At 39.7% G+C, this 22211-nt stretch overlaps 1 protein-coding gene across 1 annotated transcript; it reads right to left on the bottom strand.

The window, feature by feature from the left end:
• Window positions 1-7375: 7375 nt before the first annotated feature.
• On the bottom strand, window positions 7376-19924 carry dkk2 (dickkopf WNT signaling pathway inhibitor 2; the record flags this gene model as incomplete). The annotated part of the gene is made up of 4 exons (XM_079159568.1): window positions 7376-9354; window positions 10590-10721; window positions 11182-11335; window positions 19730-19924. 4 exons carry the CDS (start codon window positions 19922-19924, stop codon window positions 9104-9106), a joined length of 732 nt encoding a protein of 243 aa, XP_079015694.1. The 3' UTR covers window positions 7376-9103.
• Between the last annotated feature and the right edge of the window lie 2287 nt (window positions 19925-22211).

Raw genomic sequence — 22211 nt, 5'->3', positions numbered from 1 at the left:
CGAGGAAGCCAATACAGATGTTCCAAGATTGAAAAAGTGAGAAAAGAGTCATGACCCCCAAAGAGTGTTGGAGATCAGACTCAGGCAGGTGCAAATGGATTTATTGCCACGAGGAGCTGTATCAACTCAGAAACTGTGCTTAGGTGCTGCTGGAGATACAGAGTCAAGTTATATTACCTGATTTAAACCATTAAAGGATAAGCCAGGTACAAGCTTCAGCTATGACAAGGTCCTGATACATACATATAATGTACACATATAAATATACTTGAGGTTATGCACATATTTGGATTTATACATATACAGACATCACCCACCAGATGTCATATATGTAGGCTGTTATGCAGATGTGAGGCCTTGGAAAACAGAAATCGTTTGAGCACATGTTGTCTGGTTCATAACTTGTGCATGAAGTAATTGGATGTATTATTTGAATGTCCTGCCTAATGTCCAGATGAACAGTCCATCTGAAACTTCTCAGGAAAAGTATACGGACAAAACTCGTTGGCGGTCTGCCATGTGTTTTTCTCCACTTGTTTTGGTCTTCTAACGTATCCCTGCCGTGTTGGTACTCAACATGTCCTTCCAGATACACAGGTGGCAGATAAACACGACTTTACCGTTGCAGTTGTTTAGTAGAAATGACAAACACTACAACAGAGTTGAGTAATGTGAAGTTAAATGCCTCTTAAGCATTTTTTAGCCACAAAACAGCACAAATTAGCACTTTAACGTTAACAATTTCAGACCAACATGAGACAAATAATACAGCTTCAAGGATGTGAAATTCTGTGTGACTAAATACCAAAATTATTTGGTAAATCATGGGAAATAGGATGGAGATTTATGAGAACATGCTGTATGTCAAACACGCAGACACATTTCCTCCACACATTTACCAATAGAGCGGACAAACATAAGGAGTTGGAACAATTCAATTAACTGGCATCTGATCTAACATGACACGGCTTTCAGGAATTGTTTGAAATGCCAGTTTATTTGCTTGGAATATAACTCAAAAATGTTTTCGCTAATTGTCACTTCACTTGGATGTTTGCAGAATGCAGAATGATGTTTGTGCAGAGTTTGACACTAGAAGGCTGTTTTCACATTCATCTGCTGAAGGAAGAACGTTTCTCTGAGCTCATCTTTAATAAGTTTAACATGTATACGAGCAAGAACTGTGATGTCACATTCGGAAGCCAATCATGGTCTAATATACAACGTACACAAGTGTGATGTGGAAACTAGAACCATTCACATATGCAGCAGCCATCTTGCATCCCTGGCAGTTAAACTTTTAAAAATGAAACACATTTTCTTCAAAAGTCTTTTTTAATCGAACATTTACATCATTCTGTCAACACCAAATAATGTAATTATTCTACATATGAGACAAAAAGCAATAAGATGAAAGTGATGGCCCATGTAGCAGCTGTGCCCCAGAAATGTCCCCCTTTTGTAATCAAGCTCCAGCACATAGCATATTTAGTTGCAGAGGAATACAATAAAGAAGTGATTGCAGATGACTTCTTTGTAGACAGCTTTAGATGTATTTGAAAAGGCATTCAAATAATGCAATGGCTATTTTAATTATCTCCATGTTTTGTTGAAGTTTTCTTGTCAACAATTAGAAAGTACTTTACTCGGTATGAACACAGTGAGCGCAGCTTCAGTTTTATTGTTTTGTCTGTATATTGCCAAAGTAAACTAGAAAAGTGCATTCGGCAGAGTCCAGATCACCACCAGGTGTGTCTGCAAAGATGTTGATTGAATGAATACAAACCAACATTGCCCCCTGTCTAGACTGAGAGTCTATCAGACACGTTTTTCACTGGCATGTCTCAGTTCACAGTGTAACGCTTCATGTTGTGCTGTTTGTAACACTTCCTTTTAACTGTCCGTACCATTGTTTGTTTAGTTCAGTTAGCTGCTATCTCTGTTAGCTCTGTTAGCTTTGTTAGCCCTATCAGATGTTAGCTTGTTGGATATCAGTGGCAGACGGACAGACTCAGAGAAGTACAAACGTCCTAAAACACAATCTATTGGCAGAAAGTACCACGAACCAACGGCCACACTGAAAGCTGTTGGGCTTTTGGGGCACCTGGGAGACTACAGGGTCCCTAACATTATAGTTTGTCAGAATTAGAAGTACATTTACTTTGTACTGTACTTAAGTGCTAATGCTGTACTTGGTAAACATTCAATTAGTATTTCCGTTTCATGCAACTTTATACTTTTACGCCATCTCAGAGGCAAATGCTGTTTTTACTCCACTACATTTGTCCATTTGTCTGTCTTCAGTTACTTTTCAGTCTGCATGTTTTCATACCCCTCCGGTTCAGTGAAACCCAATAATCTCCAAATTTGTTAGTTTTTAATTTGACTTTGTATAACAAATGGAATGATTAAGTGTTGCATAAGGCTTAAGAAAATTCTCCGAAGCAGAATACACAATTTAAAAACCTTTTTGGATCAGCTGGAAAATTCATCATCACACATAACAGCAGGGCTGGTTTTTTTAGAACTCATGAAAAGTAGACGTTTTAGACTTTTTAGACTTTTTAGACTTTTTAGAGATACTTGGTTCCCATCGAATAGCCACACATCAAACATATAATGGAAGAGTACTTCTTCCACCACTGCTAATGACATACCAACTGATTATCTACTGTACTTGGTCTAGCAGTGACTTGATAGAAATAGTTATATAAATGGTTGCATTTTGTTACCCACCCTCAGTAAAAAAAACAAAAAAAAAACATGCTGGCTCCATAATTTGCTTTTGCTAGTGACTCATAGATTGAACACCGTGTGATGGATGAGGACAAACAAATGGTCCACTGACTAAAAGTATTGAAATAAGATGTTGGTTAGCAGAGAAAGATAGCGAGCCACGGTGGGAATTGAGAGGATTTATAAAGCATCATATAAATTGAATTTTGCGTGAGTGTTGTTGATGGAAAGAACATCATGATATTCAGAGAGTAGGAACTGATTTGTCATGACATGACAAGGTTTCTCTAAATGACACTAATTTTTTAGTTTCACACAGTTATCGGACAGTCTATTACACACACTGTGGTATTTCCATTATGGACTAATGCAACTGTTTAATAACAGTGGAGCGTGACAAAGAGCAGTGGTTGACCAGGCAGAGGTCCAGGGATTGAGAGTTGGCAGAGAGACTTCATCTTTTTGGATAACCTCTGATAAAAAAATTGCTCTTTTCTTGGACCATTTGCTGATGCAAAGAGAGGTCGTGGAAAATAATAACTGTAATCCTTGCTGCAATGATACAATCAAATCTTTGCCAGTTGTAATGACTGCTTTACTGTGAGCAGACTGCAGATTTACAATGGACAGAGAAGATAAGAAAAAAGAAGCCTTTAGGCTGAGACGTTATTTTATACAAGATAAAGCTTTGGCTGATTCTAGTCATCATTAAATGAATGTTCACTCTGGATGATGACAACACTTCATGACCAAAAATGGCTTTTAGGATCTTTATCTACTATTTTGCCAACAAGCAAATGTTAGTGAAAAGTCCAAAATATAATAGCAAATCCTACCACATACTACCCAGGTCGGGGATCAACAGACTAAATTACCATATAATATTAAAACCTTTATGATAATGAAATGTATCAAATTAGCTGCACCTCGACCGGCTACAACAGTGAAATACTATTACACATTGATGTATTATTATTATTAATAATAATGTAATTTATAATAAATGTAACACCGTCAGGCACCATTTATCTAAGTAAATATTAAGTATTTAAAGTATTTTCTTCTATTACATTTTGCTGATAATACTGCTGGACTTTTACTTATAGGTAGCTTACTATAGGAGGACTTGACTGTAATTGAGTTTTCACATTGTTGCACTGGAACTTTAAACAATCTGTGTACCACTTTAAAATACAGATATCATTTTTAAAATGTGACAATTAGACCAGATCATGGCTTTAGATGCAGTATGACAGTGTCTAAATGATCTTCCACTAATTCCTATAGAACAATATTGCTGCTCTAATTTGGTCATAATCACAAGGAAAAAGCCAATTCCTGAACTTTGGGTCACATGCAGACTGAAAAAGAGATTGAGAACGACAGACCCTGCCAGAAAAGGGAAATTTCACCAAGCATCCAATCACAGATTTCCTGTGGTCAACCCAACTCTCGGTCTTTATATTAGTCTACCTTTGCTCAGGATGAGAATGAGTTGTCTTGTTAAATAAAGACATACAGATAAAAGACAAATAAAAGCCATCTTATTGCCATAAACATCATAAAACTGCTGCAACAGCTTGCAATATGTGTAAGTTTGACAGATGCAAATGTCCATGTGATAAAGTCATGAAGCCCGCTTGCTCGAGAAAACTTTCCCTCTCTGCCATAGTGAATGATATGAGCCATAAATACCCAAATTACATTTATGATCCGCACTGTGCCAACACGGGCACGAAATCAAAGCCTGAATCATTCAGCATATTTATTTAGCTGGCAACTTCATGGGCAGTCAAACCTGTCTGTGTGAACTCCTTCATTTGTATTTTCTGCTGACACACGCTGGAAAGTGCAGAGCCAGTGACAGTGACTCTCTCATTAGCAGGTTTTTGGTGGAGACTCCAGAGCCTGTGGGTGGCCTGGAGCTGGAGAAAAGTGCTTTGTTTCTGTATCTACCTCTTCTTTCCATGGAGACCCTGAATGTACCTTTTCCAGTGTGTGAGGAGATAAAAAGGCATCCAATGTTTAAGCAAATAGAAACCTTATCCAAACAAAGGTAGGGTAGAGTCATTACTTTCAATCCAAAACACATGTGAAAAAAAAATGGACTGGACACTTGCTGGATTGAAAATACAACATTGTAACGCGCAGAGTTTGGTGCTGAATAATTATTGCAGGTTTCTGCTTTTTACTCACAAGGAATGTGAGCAAATTATTTATTGTGTCTCTCACCACTTTAAAAAAAAAAGAGGTACAACTGAATGCACAACGTAGAAAAGTTATGTTACATAATATTGCTTCTATTGATATAAAAAGGTGAAGACAAATAAGGAAAACAGAAGAAGATAATGGTGTACATAGGTAAACCTTGAGGAGTCACACCTTTTCTGAAATACAAATATTAAACATCTGGTGAACACATAGACTTAAGAGGTCACTCCCAGACTTTTCCACATATTCTGTAAAATAAGCTAAAAACTGGGGGGAAAAATTGAGTATAATAAAATAATTTACAGAGGAATTAGAGAGAGAAAGCAAATCAAATCAACAAGACAGAAAATACCCTGTTCTGCTCTGTTCGTTTCATAGTGGCGCCAGATGTTTACGCTAAAGATTTGTACTTACTGATCCCGATGAGTAGGGCTTATATTGGAATGCTGGCTACACTGACTGTTATGTTAACGTATACTGACAGAAGGTCCTGGAATATTTACTGCAAAAATGCTTGTAAATCACAAACAATACTGTGGTGGATATAGTGTAGCACTGTAGCAGTTTCTCTGGCCACCTAATAACATCTGGTTCAAACTGCTTTTACAACAACCTGAAAAAAAGCTTGAAAGTAGCTGCATGGCACTGCTGTTAAGATTAAGATTTATTTATGAACATTTTTGTAACCTAGGGGAAGGGGCATGAAAAGATAAGCTGACATGTGAAAGAACATGTCCCCTGGCCGATAAATAAGTACTTATTTTGAACATAATGAGACATTTTGTGGAGAACAATAGCCCCACAACGATGCCGCTGCATTTGATGTTTTTGCAAATTGTAGGTCTCCTGTTAGAGATGATGGAAAAAATATGTCCCACTGTTGAGAGCAGTCATAACGGGACCCAGTGAAGTTGTACAATAATGTTCTTGGAATTGTGAGTTATGCTAAGAAAGTGGCCTCTCGGAGAGCTTTTAGCACATGTTGCCACATTGTCTGAAGTGATGGAGGACAGTAATCACATTTAAAGATGCCATTGAATAAGTTATATTCAATCATATTCAATGTATAAGATTCTATAACAAAAAGTAAGGGGTCTCTACCTAACCAAACATATCCTACAAATCTTTTACTGTAAAAGGAGAATTTCAAAGCATATTGCCTATAGATCACATCTGCAATGCATCAGCCAATAATGGGTCTTATTTGTGCCCATGAAAGAATCTCAAATGCAGACACAGTTGGTTGGTTGGTTGGTGGTTTAAGTGACCTTGAACTGTTTCAGGATTTGCCGCATCAGTGCGTCTCCAAAATATATTTTAAATGATGATTATTTCAGTTTGGATTATATGGTCAATTGACATGGTGGCGTATAATCTCACCAATACAAAAGCTCTGTTACATTTTATAATGCTTAAGCAGTGCAACTGCTACTTATAACACTTTATGGATTTAATTTTCTTTTAAAAAAAAGATAACTTTTTATTATTTAGGGTATAAACTCACGATCACGAGGTATAGTCACTGCAGTCAATCAGCTGTGTGGATAATGTTTATTAGGCGTATAGATTCCCTCTTCCAAGTGAGCTACGCAAGAATTTTTCCCCAAAAAACTTTGTTTGTGGATTTAGTCATGTATATTTACTTTAGTTGAGAAAAACTCAAAAAGGTACCCTGCAGAGTTTTTGACCACTCAAAGCGCAATGAACCGCTGTGTTTATGAGTGGGTCCTATAAATACATATTCCTGCCAATGGTTTCGCATTATTCCACTAATCTGCTAGTGGCAGCAACATGTTAAGAAACGTAGCAATGCGCAAACAAAACACAAGGAAGAAGATTGCTTGAAAGTAAACATGTATGTAAACAATGCAGGTTTCAAGCTGTTCAAAAATCAGCTTTTCAAATGTTTTCTGTTGATGAAAAATTCATTCAGCACGTTTTCTTAGACCTTAAGGCGACACACAATGCATTTCGGTGAGTACACATGAATGTAAACATAACTTTGTTTGTTTACAAGAAGACTTCACAGGGCACCTTTAAAATCTGAAACCAAGTTTTCAGGGGCTTTAACATTCACGTCATGCAAAGCAACAGGTGAATCAGCTCATACTTTTAAAATGTGCAGCTGGTTAAATGAGCTTTTGCTTGTCTGAAACAAAGCCTGTTCGCTTGATTGATGAACATTTTTCTCGTTTTCATTTTATCATTCTAAAAACACAATGCATAATGTGAGCATATTTCATCTTCCTTTGGTGTTACCTCCATGTTGTACACTATAAAAACTCAACAAAACATAACAAGCAACACAATACAATAATAATAAGCAGTCAAGTTTAACAAATGATACAAAATACATTCTTTTATTCAGTCATCATTGTAAATACAAGAAACAAATCAAAAGTATTAACACAGACAATATTTAGTGAGATATAAATCTTGACACCATTTACACAAACAGTTTTGGAAATGAATGTGCTTGTCTCTCTTCTTCCAAAAATCCTTTCGATGCAGGCAGCCTGTAGCTCTGTTTTTCCCTTCTGGCTATTCACGCAGCTTTTATTATTTCAACATTATTTTGAATCTGTCCAACTGTGCTCGTCCCATTTCATCCCTCATTACTCTTCTCACCTAGATAATTTTGCTGTAATGTTTAAGATTCATATCTTTATTATATGTACATGATATACATCGATTCTTAAATACATTTCATTGGTTCCAATCTATTTACAATATAAGAGCTTATTGATATTTTGGTTAAAAAATATGTGTAGTTGATGCTGTAAAAACATTAAAGCAAAAAGAGGCAAATGTGATATCATAGTGAATATGTAGGTAACGGATGTTTAAAGAAGTTATGCTGAGGGGGAAAAGCATTGGTTCACCTCTAGTACCAAAAGACTGCACAGTATTTCACGAGTAGAAAGTATGCAGTCGTATTTGAAAAACTGAAAAATAAACAGGGCTGAGTGCCATCAACATAATGTTGATTCAAACTGAAATTCTCTTTGAAAACGTCAGGCTCATGGAGCGTTTTTGTTACTTTAATCAATCTTCTCACGTCTCCATTTCTACTGGCTTTGTGAACGGAAAAAATTGCCCTTCCATGGTATCCTTGAATCCTGTTCATGTGATTGGAAAAGCAGAACCATTCTCTGGTCTGGTATCGGAACCACTAAGTCTACAGCAGAGCACTACCTCAGTGCAAACTGTTCAAACCCACACAGTTGTATCACAATAGATTGCAGCTGTATCTGACAGATCAAACGAGGTTTCCACAACGGACACAATACTTTATCTCAATTCTTGTGGCTAAATATCGGGCGAGGAGCTAATGTCCCAGATGAAACTCATCACTCTGATGTAAATATTCTTTCATTCTTTGGTTTAAAAGTATTATACGCGCATTGAAGTCCCAGGATGCTGTTACACAAGTCAAGCTCTGGACTGAGCAGTGTATGGAGTATGTTCCTCATATGATATAACTGGTATTTTGTGGGTCTGGACATTGTTACTGGTTGTAAATGTCTTGCATCCCTACAGCTGAATTCCTCAATACTTAAAACAAACACCAAGTAGACTGAGATATTGAAATCTAACAGATAACAAGTCATGACAGATCCAGTAATGAAACACAGCATTACACACTTTCACTTTGGTGTTTGGTAAAGAATGTACTATGGAGTGAAAATATGGCTTCTCTATAAATAGTCTATTTGTCTTATTATTATAAGTTGAGGCTTGATAAAAGACTGCTACGTCAGTTGCCTCCTTCTAGAAAAGGTTCACACCTATCACAGCATATACTGGCTAACTTTGTGGCTCCCTGAATGTCACGAGAATGTCTAAAAAGTTGATCATATTTGTTAGCTCATTAATCTCACAAACCCATGAGGTGTGTGTGTGTGTGTGTGTGTGTGTGTGTGTGTGAGTGTGCAGGTTTGTGTGTGGGTGCAGGTATGGACCACTCACAGCAAACACATTAAAGCAATCCCACTCACTCTCCAAATAGAGAGCTTGAACCCACGCAGTCTGTTCTTTCTCTTGTTAGTCTCTGTCTTTTACTCCTTTTTTAATACAGCCACAACCCATCCTTTACAAAATCTTTCCCTGGCAGATGGAGACAGAGGCCTCCACGCCGAAAGCAGCTGCCCCTGCTTCAGATCTTCTGGCACATGTGGAGCCTGGACTTGGACGAGGAGGTGGCGTCTTTCCACACCTTGCAGGAAAGGCCCTTGGCACAGTCACAGCGCTCGAAGATTTCCAGGCCGTGGGAGCCTTTCTTCCTCTGCTTGGTGCACACCTCTGTCTGCATCAGGACCGGCTTGCAGATTTTGGTCCAGAAATGGCGGGCGCAGCAGTAGCCCTCCGAGCAATCGGATGAACGCAGGCAAGGGTCGCCCTCATGCCCTAACAGATGAGGACAAGAAACAGGGCTGATCAGTGGGGAACCAGCGAACAACACGTCTACAAACAATATATTGTCTGCTCAGAAAAAAACAGAACCAAATGCTTCATCAGAGACATAAAAGACCTGCATGAAGTTATAAATCATCTAGCATCTTGGAGTTTTGCTGTATAGTGCTTTGGTTAAATAAAGCACAGGAAATGTACGATTATTGCTCATTAAGCTGTTATGTTTTCCATACGGATAAGTTTATGCAACCCTTTCTTCACGATTGCAGTATATGTGGCCATGTCGGAGACCAAAGAAAAGCATGAGGCTTTCAACATAAATCAAGAAAACAATTTGCTTATTCTGTATATTAACCATATCGTCCCATCTGGTCTGAGTCTGATATTCTTGGCAGGATCTGTGCACTGCTCTTATGAATGCTTAGTTAGTATAATTTAGTCATGCAGTTTTTTGCCCTGTATTGCTGACAAAACCACACTTTGCTGAAAAGTTATTTCAAGTTCCAAGCATCAGCATGATGGACTGCTAAGCCTGACTGCTTGTTCATTGCTTTAACAACACGGATTGTTGGTGGATTTCTTTCTCAAGCAGCGACTTACATAAGGCCATTATAATACAATAATGTTTAAGGAGAGGGAGTGAGTCAAGCACAAATAAAATTAAATGGTCTTATTTATAACTTTAAGTATATATATATATAGTGCTGCTATTTTGATATTGATTTTAGCATTGCAGCCTGCTGTCTTCAGGGTGCATTTAGAGTTGAGTAATTTAAGTGTCTCATTAAACGAATTGCTTTATGGATAGGCCCTTACATTGACTTAAATCAGGTGACATGAACACTAAGCAGGGGGCTCAGGGAGTTATTAGCTATAATCACGCCAAACCTGCATTCTGTGGTTTTCACTTGTGTATCACACAAGTGTGTGTGCTGTCAATGACAGGGTTTGCATGGCTTTATGTAGGTGGAGAAACAGCAGGGGCATTGTGGTTTCTTTTAGGTTTCCCATGCTGTGCTTTAAGCACACAGACACTGACACATGAGCAGAGGGGTAATTATCAACATAGTTTGTGGATTGGCGTCGCCCATGAACTCCGTAGGACATGCAGACAGTGAACAACAGAGAGATTTTGCCATCGACAGCAGGAAAGCTGAGAAACAAGACAACAGTGACAGTGTTTACAGAGGGCAGGGTTTCCGGTGGACAGGTTTTATACATAATCTCACCTTTAAGAGAATGCTTAGCATGTGCCTTCCCACTGTTTCTCCAGCTGTGGTCTTTGGTGGAGAGTTTGTTATGTTCGTCTAAAGCTGAGATGTGAGGTGAGAGCACACTCTCAGAGATAGGGACACAAATATCTGCAGACAGAATAAAGAAGAGATCAAACAATAGCAACTGTACTTTGTCAAGAAACAAGCCAACGTAAGAGATTGTTCAACCTGATGGCCAACAAGTTAAAAGATCAGATCAATATAGCAGTAGCTTGTGTTAGTGATTGCTAAATTCGGCATTAGAGTTGAACTGCAAAAGTGTTGGTAAGCTGAGTCAATAAAGACAAAGAACTATTACTGCAAAGCCTGATTTCTAACCTCTTGGCATCAATTGAAAACAATAGGAATAGGATTCTGTCTGAAAGCATGTGTTGAACATTATTTAAAATGTACTGGCTACTTCACTAACTCTCTGGGCTAAATACTGTACATTTTTTTTCCAGAATATCTGCATTAGGCCAGAAATCAAATTTCTGAATTGTGTCCTGCAGCCACAACATAACTGAAACTAGCATGCACTGAAAACGTGCTTGTGTCAGACACGTACAGTTACTGCATCGGTTCCCGGGACAGCACATGGCATCTCGATGGCAGCGCTTCTTCCTCCTGCGGCAATTGAGGCACTGAGAGGGAGCCTTTTGAGGGCTTTGGCAGAAGCTTCCCACGCTGCACTCCTTATCATTGCTGCATGGATAGTCCTGCTGAGGAAAAAGATGCAGCGTTTACTCAATCAATTTCCTTATAAAATGTATTTATAAAAGGTTGCGCAATGCACAAGCACACTTATAGAATTTTGCTGAACAGAAGGTGGGGGTAAAGTGCAAGTCCATCTGCTCATATTAGGTCAAAAGGTGCATGTCAGAAGGTGCAGTCATGTTTTATGCAATTTCTGAAAGACACACTCGTGTGGCTTTGGCATAAGTAACAAATTCCCTTAATTGCATCATTCAGGCTGGTCCCGATGGCCCATAACCACATTGATCCTGTCAAACTCTGTTCAAAATCTAACTAATCTAGTGGATCTTCTTGTTATGGCAAACCAATGAGTTATCTCCATCCACATTAATTTAATTAGATGGGGCATAGAGTTGTAGGTGGTGTGTTATCTCCCACACAAGGACATCTGCTATGTTTACAACATTTCTCCCAGATAATCAGAGTGCTGTGTTGCGGAGGACCCCATTCTTAAAGAGTAGTGGATTTAATTTGGTCACAACCCTGCAAACCTCAACTTACGCAGACATAACACAGTAACTGCATTCCTTCTAATTCCACTCTATACACGGCGCACCACAGTTGCACCATGCACCCCAGGTCGCAAAATTTAAATTGTAGCAGTTAACAAGCCAAATAAAACCCATGTTATGCTCAGGTTAGAGGTATTTGGAGAGACTCTCTCCAGAAAAGAAAACATAGTTAGAAACAAAAACAAGACATGATTAATTACATAGAAATTGGGCTTTCGTCATCAGGCTAGAAAATAGCACTTTTATTTTAACAACATTGCGTTTTCTAGATAAAAGACATGTTGTATTTAATCACAGGTTGCCTGACTGTTTACTCTTTAACAGTTTGAGAGCTACACTGGTTCTGGAAAAAGACAGTGCTGTGAAGTTTTACAAAAGTAATTTTTTATGTTTTGGACATCGAAACCAAATGCCATTCACCATCACTCTGTATTGAGGTGGTGGCAGAAGTCTAAGTAGCATGCAGAGATCTGAAACTTTGGCAAATTAACCCCAAACTCTCTGCATGGCATGACACTATTGGGGGTAAGTGAGAAAATATGTTGGTTGTTCTCTTCGGGTGAACTCACCACAATTTTAGAGGACAACATGTTGTAGGGATTAACATCGCTCCCACTAGCGTGGTCATTTGTTTCAGGTCCCAGACAATAGAGTTATAACAATTTACAAACCAAGACAGACCACTTCAGTTTCTCTCAATTTCTCCAAAAGTGTTCAGAGGCTTAATGAGTCTACAGACATAATTGTGGGGCAATTACTGTAGCTAATCATACTCCTTCAGAGTCAATTTGCCATTGTTTGTGCTTTAGTATTTTTGTGTTTACGCTGAAAGGTTGCGACATATTCTGTTGTTCAGCAAAGCACGCAAAGAACTTTAAGTCTTTTCCGTAAGCGCACTAAAATGACCACCTCAACATACACAACATCGGCTGTCTACAGCAGCGAGAAGTACAATTAAAGCCACACTTACTTTTTCCATAACAATTGTATGCACCAATGCGAACATTTACTGGTACTTGATATAATTCCCTACACATGCAAGTCCTGTCCCCATCAGACTTGGAGCAGGAGCAAAGGAGTTTGTCGTAAATGGTTTTCCCAAATCAAATTAACTCCCCAATCCAAATGAAATGATGTTATTTGCACTGAAATCATCAAGAGAGAGGGACATTTTGAAGAGCTGTAGGGAAGCATCTTTACCCTGGCTCAAGTCCACATCCATTGGGCAAGACATAATAAAGGTTAGGTCACTGTGTTTCTCAAATTGCTGCACATCTTTATGTTATTTTATTTATTTTATTCTCTTTTGTTTTAGTACATGGTTATCACAATGGATGGACACATATTCAAATATGCAGGTCAGTAAATATGGACGGATTGTAAATTATGTCCAGTGTAAACGACATTAGAACATGTTTGGCTGGCACACAACCACCACCAGCACCGCAACCACATTTAGCTGGCATTGCACTGACAGATCTGGTTTAGTGTGGCTTACCACTGACAAACATGGAACAATAAGCATGAGAATGAACAAGAGAGAGGTTTGAATCTGAGTAAAATCCTTTTAGCCCCAATAAATAGCAAACTCCATTTAGGGTACAAAGGTCAGCAGGAAGGGGAAGCCATGCCCAAAAGAACAGGCACACAGGAATGTACTCCAGATGTTAAAATTAACTCAACAATCAATATTTCAGCACATTGGAAGTTGTTACCCGACGACGTGCTTTTGTTTTAGAAAGTGAACGAGATTAGACTTGTTGGACAGATGCCATGCTGACTTTCTCAGCCTGGAAACACATGGAGGCAATGATACAGGCGTAGAAAAATGAACAGGAATATTAAACTGAATCCTCATCCATCATTGTGACAGATTCCCACAATGCAGATGCTTAATGTGTTGATGAAAGTAACAAAGCCCTGAGGTTTGATGGATTCCAAATATTTCTTAATTACTACTGTGTTCAGAGCTGTTCTCAGAATATTCAAAGGCTTTTCTTCAAAGGACATTCCACCAATTGTACACATGAAGACCAGTTTACTTGTCGTAGGGAGAACTATTCAGTTTTATAGGCTACTGTCTTCTGGCTCTGGAGGAACTAAAATCGGAGAAAATAACTGTGGTGACGTTATTAGGGTTGTTTTGGCTTCGGCATTAGGGGGATTCTTATAACAGAGTCTGTAAAAAGACATGGGCATTTTCCAGGCAGGTAGAGTCTAATGCTGCATAAATGCCATCAATGGGAAACGTAAGATCCAGGAATTTGACCTTTCCTTTTGAAAGCTCTCTGTTGCAAGCCCCCAAACTTTATGGAAGTGCAATATAAATGGCTGGAGGAGCCCTTAAAATCTGAGCTCCTCACAAAAATAATAATAACAATAGTCTTACAGGAATAGTTTGACAGTTTGGTTTCCTTGCAGACAGTTAAAAGACAAAATGAATACCTCTCACATGCATTCAGTGTGTGCATTAAGTATGGTGAGGTAGAGCACGGAAGCAATTAGCCTAGCTTAGCATAAAGACTGGAAGCAGAGGGAAACGGCTAACCCGGCTCTCTCCTCAAAAATATGCCCTCCTACACCTCTAAAGCTCACTATTTAATGCGATGTTTCTCCTTTGTTTAATCCGTAAATACACAAACGTAAAAATGAAAATGTGTCAATTTGAGCCGTAGTGTATTTTTGATTGGAGGAAAAGCTGACTCTTTATGCTAAGCTAAACTAATCATCTCGGCTCAAGCTCTGTCTCTACGACAAAGACATTAGAGCGGTTTTGATCAGCTAATCTAACTCTCAACCAGAAAGTGAATCACACCACATTCATCACATCTCACAGTTTTCCTCAACTAATGGAGTTTGCTAAACAAAGAACATCAAGATACATTTTTTGTCAAGGATTACATTTCAACCTCATCGAGAGGCCTGTTTTTGTGTCAACTGCTCATTCAGAGAAACATCTTCATCGCCACGGACGATGGTATAATCACAGCTGAGGAGGGAAATATGTTCTGAAGAGAAGTTAAAGTAAAGTGCAGCGGGAGTTTTTTCTCCCTGACATGAACAATGTGCTGTTATCTAAATATGAAGACAAATGGGCCAGGCCACGTGCAGTAGTACTTCATTATACCTGCTTTGATTCCTATCCGTCTTTCTGGCCAGAGGCTTGGATCGATTACAGTGTATAGTGCATGTGGAGGGGGAGCGGGGTGGGAGAAGAAGAATAAGCACGGGGCTCACCTCCTCCATCTAGGCTCAAACCGCAAGACAGCCCTTTGAAACCCAATGATACAAGGCTGACCCCCAAATCACGGCTGATAATCTTGCCTTATCTTGTCATGTTTTAAATCGCCTCATACGCAACTTCTGAGGGATGGGGTTTCATTTGGATGCATCTCATTTATCTCACATCTTTTTTTCTGTCGCTCCCTTATTTTTCCCTCGACAGCCTTCACACATAAAAGCGCAGCATTGGGTCCTGCGGAGGAAGCGGGTTGAAAACCGTGTACTCTGTAAGCCTCTCTTGGTATGCTGGTGAGATGATAAAGGAAGAGACAGACAGAGAGCCATAAGGGAAGCCTCCGGCCCTGTCTCGTGCTGCTCTCGTGCTGGTTAAGCATTGTGGCTTTGAAGAAGAACCTTAAATGTGCAGGAGCTACAATCTACAAGGGATTTACTGCCGGATATACAGGGCTTTGAACCATCCCCCCTGGTCTTTGGGTCCCTTATTTACCTTGGTAGAGTCATTCCAAAGTGCTGATATAATTCGATAGAAGTGCCCTGTAATGCATTAAAAAACACAAAATATTGTCTCTATTGTTTAGTTTGAGTCTGAGGGTTTACTTTATGTTTCACCTTGTAAAAAATAAAAGGCCATTTTACAGCATGTTTTCTCAGAAACCTATTGACTTACTGAAAAACGGCAACATCTCCCCACAACAAGTAAAAAGTAATATAACAGTGATATATTGGTACATTGTTTAACAGTGTACCCCCTGTAGCCATGACGATGAAGTTCCCCTAACCTCAATAAAGTAGAAATTGTATCCCAAATCTTGATCTTTTTTGTGTCTAAACCTGGCCGAACAAAAGAGTTGTCGCTTCAAAAACAGAATTATGTTTTGGTACAGTTACTGCATTTGGCAAAGCGCACTTTTTTTAACCACGGAGCAAGTGAAAGGTGTCTTTTTATGCAAGTATTAAATAAATTGCAAAAGTAAATTATAAATGTCAGGCCCCCCTTGCTCTACCAAAAAAAGTACCAAAGGATAAACTGCAATCCTCCCCCTTTTCTGGACCACTCGCCCCCCCCCCCCCCTAACTATTTTCATATAGTCCCTTATTGTTTGTACATAAAGGGACACTGCTGAGAAATAAGAGCAGTTCCACGCTTTTTGAGCTGCATGTCGTGATTGCACTTGACCTTCAGAAATCAGGCACATAACCTGAAACTGTGAATAGTGTTAATGAGTGGCAGGGGCCTTACAGAGCCAAATAAACGATGTCACTGAATAAACAAACTGCATATGCCCTGAAAGCACAGACAGCCGGTATCAGATAACATAGGGATGGCTGCACACAAGTCACTCGTACAAACCATGTCTTCAAACACAGCTTGGCGTCTTTCATCACTCAAAACACATGTGTTTATGGGCATGTCCCTTTGAGTGCTAGAATCCAAAGTCTCCAAAAACTAGACCTTCCTTAAGTTAAGTATACATTCTGGGTTGATCTTATTCATCGGACACGAGGAGAGGCACACAGACAGCGTACATGACTGCTCTTTTCAAAGACTATCAAAGGAAAGCGGCAAAGCTTTTGATGGTAATCTATGAGGTGTGCTGCTCTAAAATGTGTAATCCTGTGGCGCACGGTTCTCCTCGCTCATTGACAGGTCCAATTCAGTAAAGGAGGTTTCCACAGGAGACCCCTAATAGCTCCAGTGTTGGGCCCTCACAGCGCCCAAGGGACCCACAGAGTGGAAAGGCCACAGGACAAGAGACTGAAGCACAAACTGAGCTGGGCGCTAACAAGCACTCGCACCTCTTTTCTCAGCTCATTAGGTTCACTGAACATTCATTTTAGGTTAGAGAAAGAAAGAGAAAGGACGTGGCTCTAGTTTTATAGGCAGAGCCCTCAGAGATCGCTTGTTAAAGTAATCTCTGTGTTGAATTAAATAAAGCAACTAGTTAAGGCTGACTGATAGGCTGCTGATGTTTTACAGACACGTACCGCATGAATGCCGCCACGCTGTCGGTTCCCTTGAGGGTTCAGAGGTTACAGTGGTAAGCACTGCCTGGCCGTGCTATCCATTTCTGTTGGTTCCCTTCCAAGGAGCCAACAGTGCCACCCAAGAACGCCGGCTGTCAAGGTCTGAGAGGCGTACATTTTGGTTTTCTCAGATTTACTGATGTGAAAAGGGTCAGACAACGGGAAAACACTCGACTGAACGCCAAGAGATAGCCAAAACCTGACCCTGGTTTGTGTGTGGCTTATGTAAGCTTTATCGCCAAACGATGTCAGCAGATACAGGAAATAAAAGCACATTAAGCTGTCAAATAAACTAAGGCTTTGAGCAGCGTTTCTAACCTGATGGATAAAACACCAAATTACACCCTTGTTTCCTGCTGCAGTGGCTTGTCTCCACAGGGTGGTTGGACTGTCTCCCTCAATAATTTGCTACATTTGAGGGTGATTTTTGGGGAGATTTCAAGTAATTCTAATCTTTAACTGTAAGAGACCGAGCTGCCTTATATCATGTAAATGTGGTAAAAAATGAGTACGAGTTTTTTTTTTAAAGGCAATTGTGGTCAATTATTGATATTATCACTCACATAACTGGCAAGCTCACAAACACTCACATCCTGAACCCACTGTGAATCCTCCAGAGGTGTGATAATCTGCCAACTATTCCTCACCAATTGTAACAAACTCAACAGCATGACGCCTTGACCATAAATCTACTCGCAGGATATCTATCCGCTCTGAGGTTTCCCATAATGCAGATGCCAGAGGAAAAATTGGAGTTGATGCATGCCCATTTTCCAAACTTACACCCAAGCTTTAATCAGCAGTAATTCACTTCACAATTGCAGACGAAGATGAAAATATTTTGGGGTGCCTGCTGTGAACCACTTCAGAAAGAAAATGACTCATGTGCGGTTTTAGTGCTATGCAACCTGTTTCAAGGCATTTATCATAATTAAAAAATCTAAGGTAGAGTAATTGCAGTTATATACTCCCTGTGATCGCTCCTAGACTAAATAGACACCACACTTTGCCATTACATTCTTGTGAAGAGAGCTGACTTGTTATCAGTGATTTATTCTGCTCATAAATGTATCATGATATGCAGAAGGTCATTGCTGTTTGCTTGCCAGCGTCAAGCCGCATTTCTGGCCAAGGCTGAGCTGCGGCGGTTAATTTACAGCTCTGGAAAACCTCCTGGCAGCCAGAACACACGCACACATATATACTGTATGTGTATATATATATACCCCATCCTGCAATAAATGCTATTAGCTGTCTTCATTTGGACACACAGCATTTTACTTTTGCGACAGTATAGTGGTCTCCGCACACACATATTGTTTCTGCTCAGTCCACTCTTCCAAACCGCTCCAGATTATTGCAATGGCAAAGATGTAAGCAGGCGTTCAAATTGAGGTCTGGCAGGTTTGCTTGAGGTTGGAGAAAGTGGCTTTTTCATAATTTCTGCTGCCTGAGCTGGATGTCAAGGAGCTGCTCTCAGCACTGCGCACGTCACAGATATTCAACACTATCACTACTGCAAGTGATATTACAGACAGTTGAACAGGCCAAATGTAAACAAGAGTTAATGGTGAGACAAAAGTGATCAGCTGTTTCTGTGAGCTGATGGAGATGTGGCAGTGCCCTCTGCTGCTCATAAAGGTACTCTGAACTCAACATAATCAGACTCCAATATGTTCAATTAAAACTTAGAGTTAGTGGTAATGGGAAATTAAAGCCTTCTGGCTTTTGTCAGTTTTTTGTTCAACTGATGAGTCATTTTTGTTTTCCACACCAGTATCTGTTTTCCTCTTAAAAGAAAAACCTAAAACATTCACGTATAAGAAATCAAACTTTTCTTTCCTGGCCAAGCAATACAAATCTACAGCTCTAATTCCGCACTTGATAAAACTCGTAATGTTCACAACTTTTTACGTTTGCCAGAAGGAAACCTGCCAAATGTTTAACATTTTTGATCCCATGTTTGCTCTCAAACTACAGTAATATGGCACTTTGTTGAAACAGCAGGAATTGATAACTCTTTGAGTGGGTATTAAGTGGTTGGTAAGAGTATCCCTCAGAGGCCCACCAGCAAGAATCTCATAATCCCAGCAAGCGTCTGGACCACTTTAATGACACTAAGACCCAGACAGAAAATTACACCAAGTGTTAACTTTTTCTCACATTTCTGCTGGCATTAATGATTTACCGTCAAAGTGCGCTGCACCCGACTGTGGCGTCAGGTCTGACAGGCAATTAGGGTTTATGAGAGTCCAATCCCTGCAATTTTCAATAACGATTCCCACGTGAGAGCCGTTTTAAGGCAGTTTACCCTCACACCTCAAGATAATCCGTAGGCACAGTTTTGGAGACGTCCTGCACAATTACGCACGCTTATCTGGATCAATGGCACACTTATAATGTAACTTAAATGAAAAAGTCTCTTCTTTTTCCTTGTTCCGCTTATTAGAATGACTGGACACTACTTTTATTATTACCCCTAATAATGAATGGCTTTAATCCTTCAACACAATGTCAGGCTTTGTGAAAATGTAGGTCTGGTATATTACTTTATGTGAATAATTAAATTAATTAAATTACCTGCGCAAGCATGTTATCTTTCTTGGTGATCCCGAGATGGACAGTGTCGGAGCGGTTTGTAGCGGGTGTAGGCGTCCCTCCAAACAGAGCCGGCTTGATTAAATTCGCCTTTGGGCGCATCTCTGATACCCCCGTCTTCAGTGTAGCGACGAGAAACAGCACAGCACAGCATCTATTCCAAGTTAAGACGAGCATCCTTGAACAAAACAATTCTGATGTACCAAAAAGAAAAAAGAAAAAAAATCACTTGAAGAACCTTAACTTTGTGCCGCAAAAATGACGCTTCTCATTGAGAAGTGTGCGCCCTGTCAGTGTCCATGCGTTACGCTTGCCCGACTGCAATACAGGGATTGGTGATGGGGCCACGTTTTTGTTCCTGAAAATCAGATATTCAGAAGAATGACTGCCATCGATAAAGATATCTGAAAAACACAGAGCCCCAGTATGGAAGCGAAATAATGAAGAAGTGAATCTGTGAAAATGCTGATGCTCTGAAGGTCAGAGAGAAACTTGACAAGAGGTTTCCCCTCTGTCTCTGTCTGGCTGAGAGAGAGAGCACTTAGTCCTGCAGTCGGGTGTTTTATGATCTCGGATAGGTCTACTTTCTTTTTATAGGATTCTAATGAGTTTGCTTCCTCCGCCCCTATTCACAACTGACAAAGAATGAAACTGATCTGTGTGCGGCACTGCTGCTTGCACATTGTCGTCTCGACACCGGCACCAGTAGCCCCGTTGGGAAAAGGCTATAAAATTATACACTGTGTGTTTTAACTGGGCGCTTGACCCTTTTAACTGCGAGGCAGTTGGGCGCGTAGAAAACGGAAAAAAGTCATGGTGAGGCTGCTATAAAGAGGGATTGTAGGTAACGTGGAATATGTTCCGTGATCTAAAGTCAGAATGTTGTGTTTCTAGGAAAATGTTACCTGTATGGGTAAACATGTAAAATAAAAAAATAAAAAATCCATCTCAAAAGCAATTAACAATTTTACTTTAGTCTTGGATTAGGCTTCTCGTTGAAATGATGCCCTGACCAATGTCAAATGTAAATAAGCAAGAGGTTGTTCAGGATCCATTTAACCAGCATTCCGGAATAACTTAGAATAAAAAAAACTGATAACCATTGTTTTCCCTCTGTGGGAGAGGCATCCCACGTTATGCAAGGAATGCCAATGGTGATAAAGTTAGTGATACAAGTATTATAGAGACTCCTTTGTTAGATTCTTAGAGTTTTGTATCAAGATAAGTTATATTCATGTTGGTTAGATAATACATGTGGAGGTACAATGGACTCTTTCAGACAGGTAAAGCCTATGATTTTGGAAGAATAAGGCATTTAGGAGAGGGACACAAGTTCTACCTAAAGGTAATTCCTTTGGTGATGTTCACAGTTTTTAAACTCAAAATGATTGCAAATCTATGTCTTTTACTGCATTTTTCAAATATGTGATGTTCTGAAAGGTGTTATTTCAAATGTTGCTGCAATTATTAAACCAAAACAATCCATCAAATCATCTTCTCAGTGCATCATCCTCATGACTATTATACTCCTGAAAATGAAAGAAAATGCGATGCACATATGGAGACTATAGTGCAAATCAAACACAAAAGCCAAACAATCAGCCAGTCACCAAAACCATCTTTCCCACAATGGCTCTATGACTCTACGCCTAATAATGCTCTAGTCTTCACACAAGATGGAACTATCTATTCAAGGCTGGAAGCTCGGCTGGACTGGGATGAAACCAGTATACCGTTAAAGCTTCTGACCTCAAAAGTGATCCATCACAGGCTCCAATTCAAAGTGTCAAGTTCTTTTGTTGGAGACAAAAGACAACCAACTAAACTGGGGAGTGGGAGGAAGTATTGAACTTGTTTGATGTAACTGTAGATGCTTAGAGGCGATACTTTTTTAGCCACCTTTGTCACCGGAGTGCACAGTGATTTGCCTTGAAAGACTGCCATCAGACAGTTGCTATTTGCAGAAAAGGATTTCAAAAGAAATCATCCATTTTCTCAGGAAAAGTTACCTGCTGGATATAATAATGTTTTAATATGTCAGAAAAGAGTGAGACAGCTCAGCTGACTAAGTACATTATGATTATTTATTGGATGTGTTCTGTTGGATGATTAAAAGAGTATGTTCAAATAACCAAGCAAAATAAAAACAATGCCTCATGGGAAAAACTTTGATTTGTTCCATAAGCAGCTGGTGATGTCCAACTGGATGTTGGAAGCCTATAATGCCTCGGATTAAACCGCTGAAAATGTCCCAGAAGAGAGTGGCTGAAAGTGGCTGAAAGGGAACCAGAGGACCACCGCAAAGAGGGATGGGTCCGGTTTGGAGTGTCTATGGCATTTCAAACACATTCATCAATTTAATACATGCAAGCAGAAAAGAGGAGACACTTAAAATGACATATACTGCTGATGTGCCGGCGGAGCATGAGCAACATTTTGATGCTCTGGTGCTGATAAGTGTGGA

This window comes from Pholis gunnellus, assembly GCF_910591455.1.
Source record: "Pholis gunnellus genome assembly, chromosome: 5".
Lineage (NCBI taxonomy): Eukaryota > Metazoa > Chordata > Actinopteri > Perciformes > Pholidae > Pholis > Pholis gunnellus.
The sequence above is the reverse complement of the archived record's forward strand: the minus strand, read 5'-3'. Positions and strand labels throughout refer to the sequence as shown.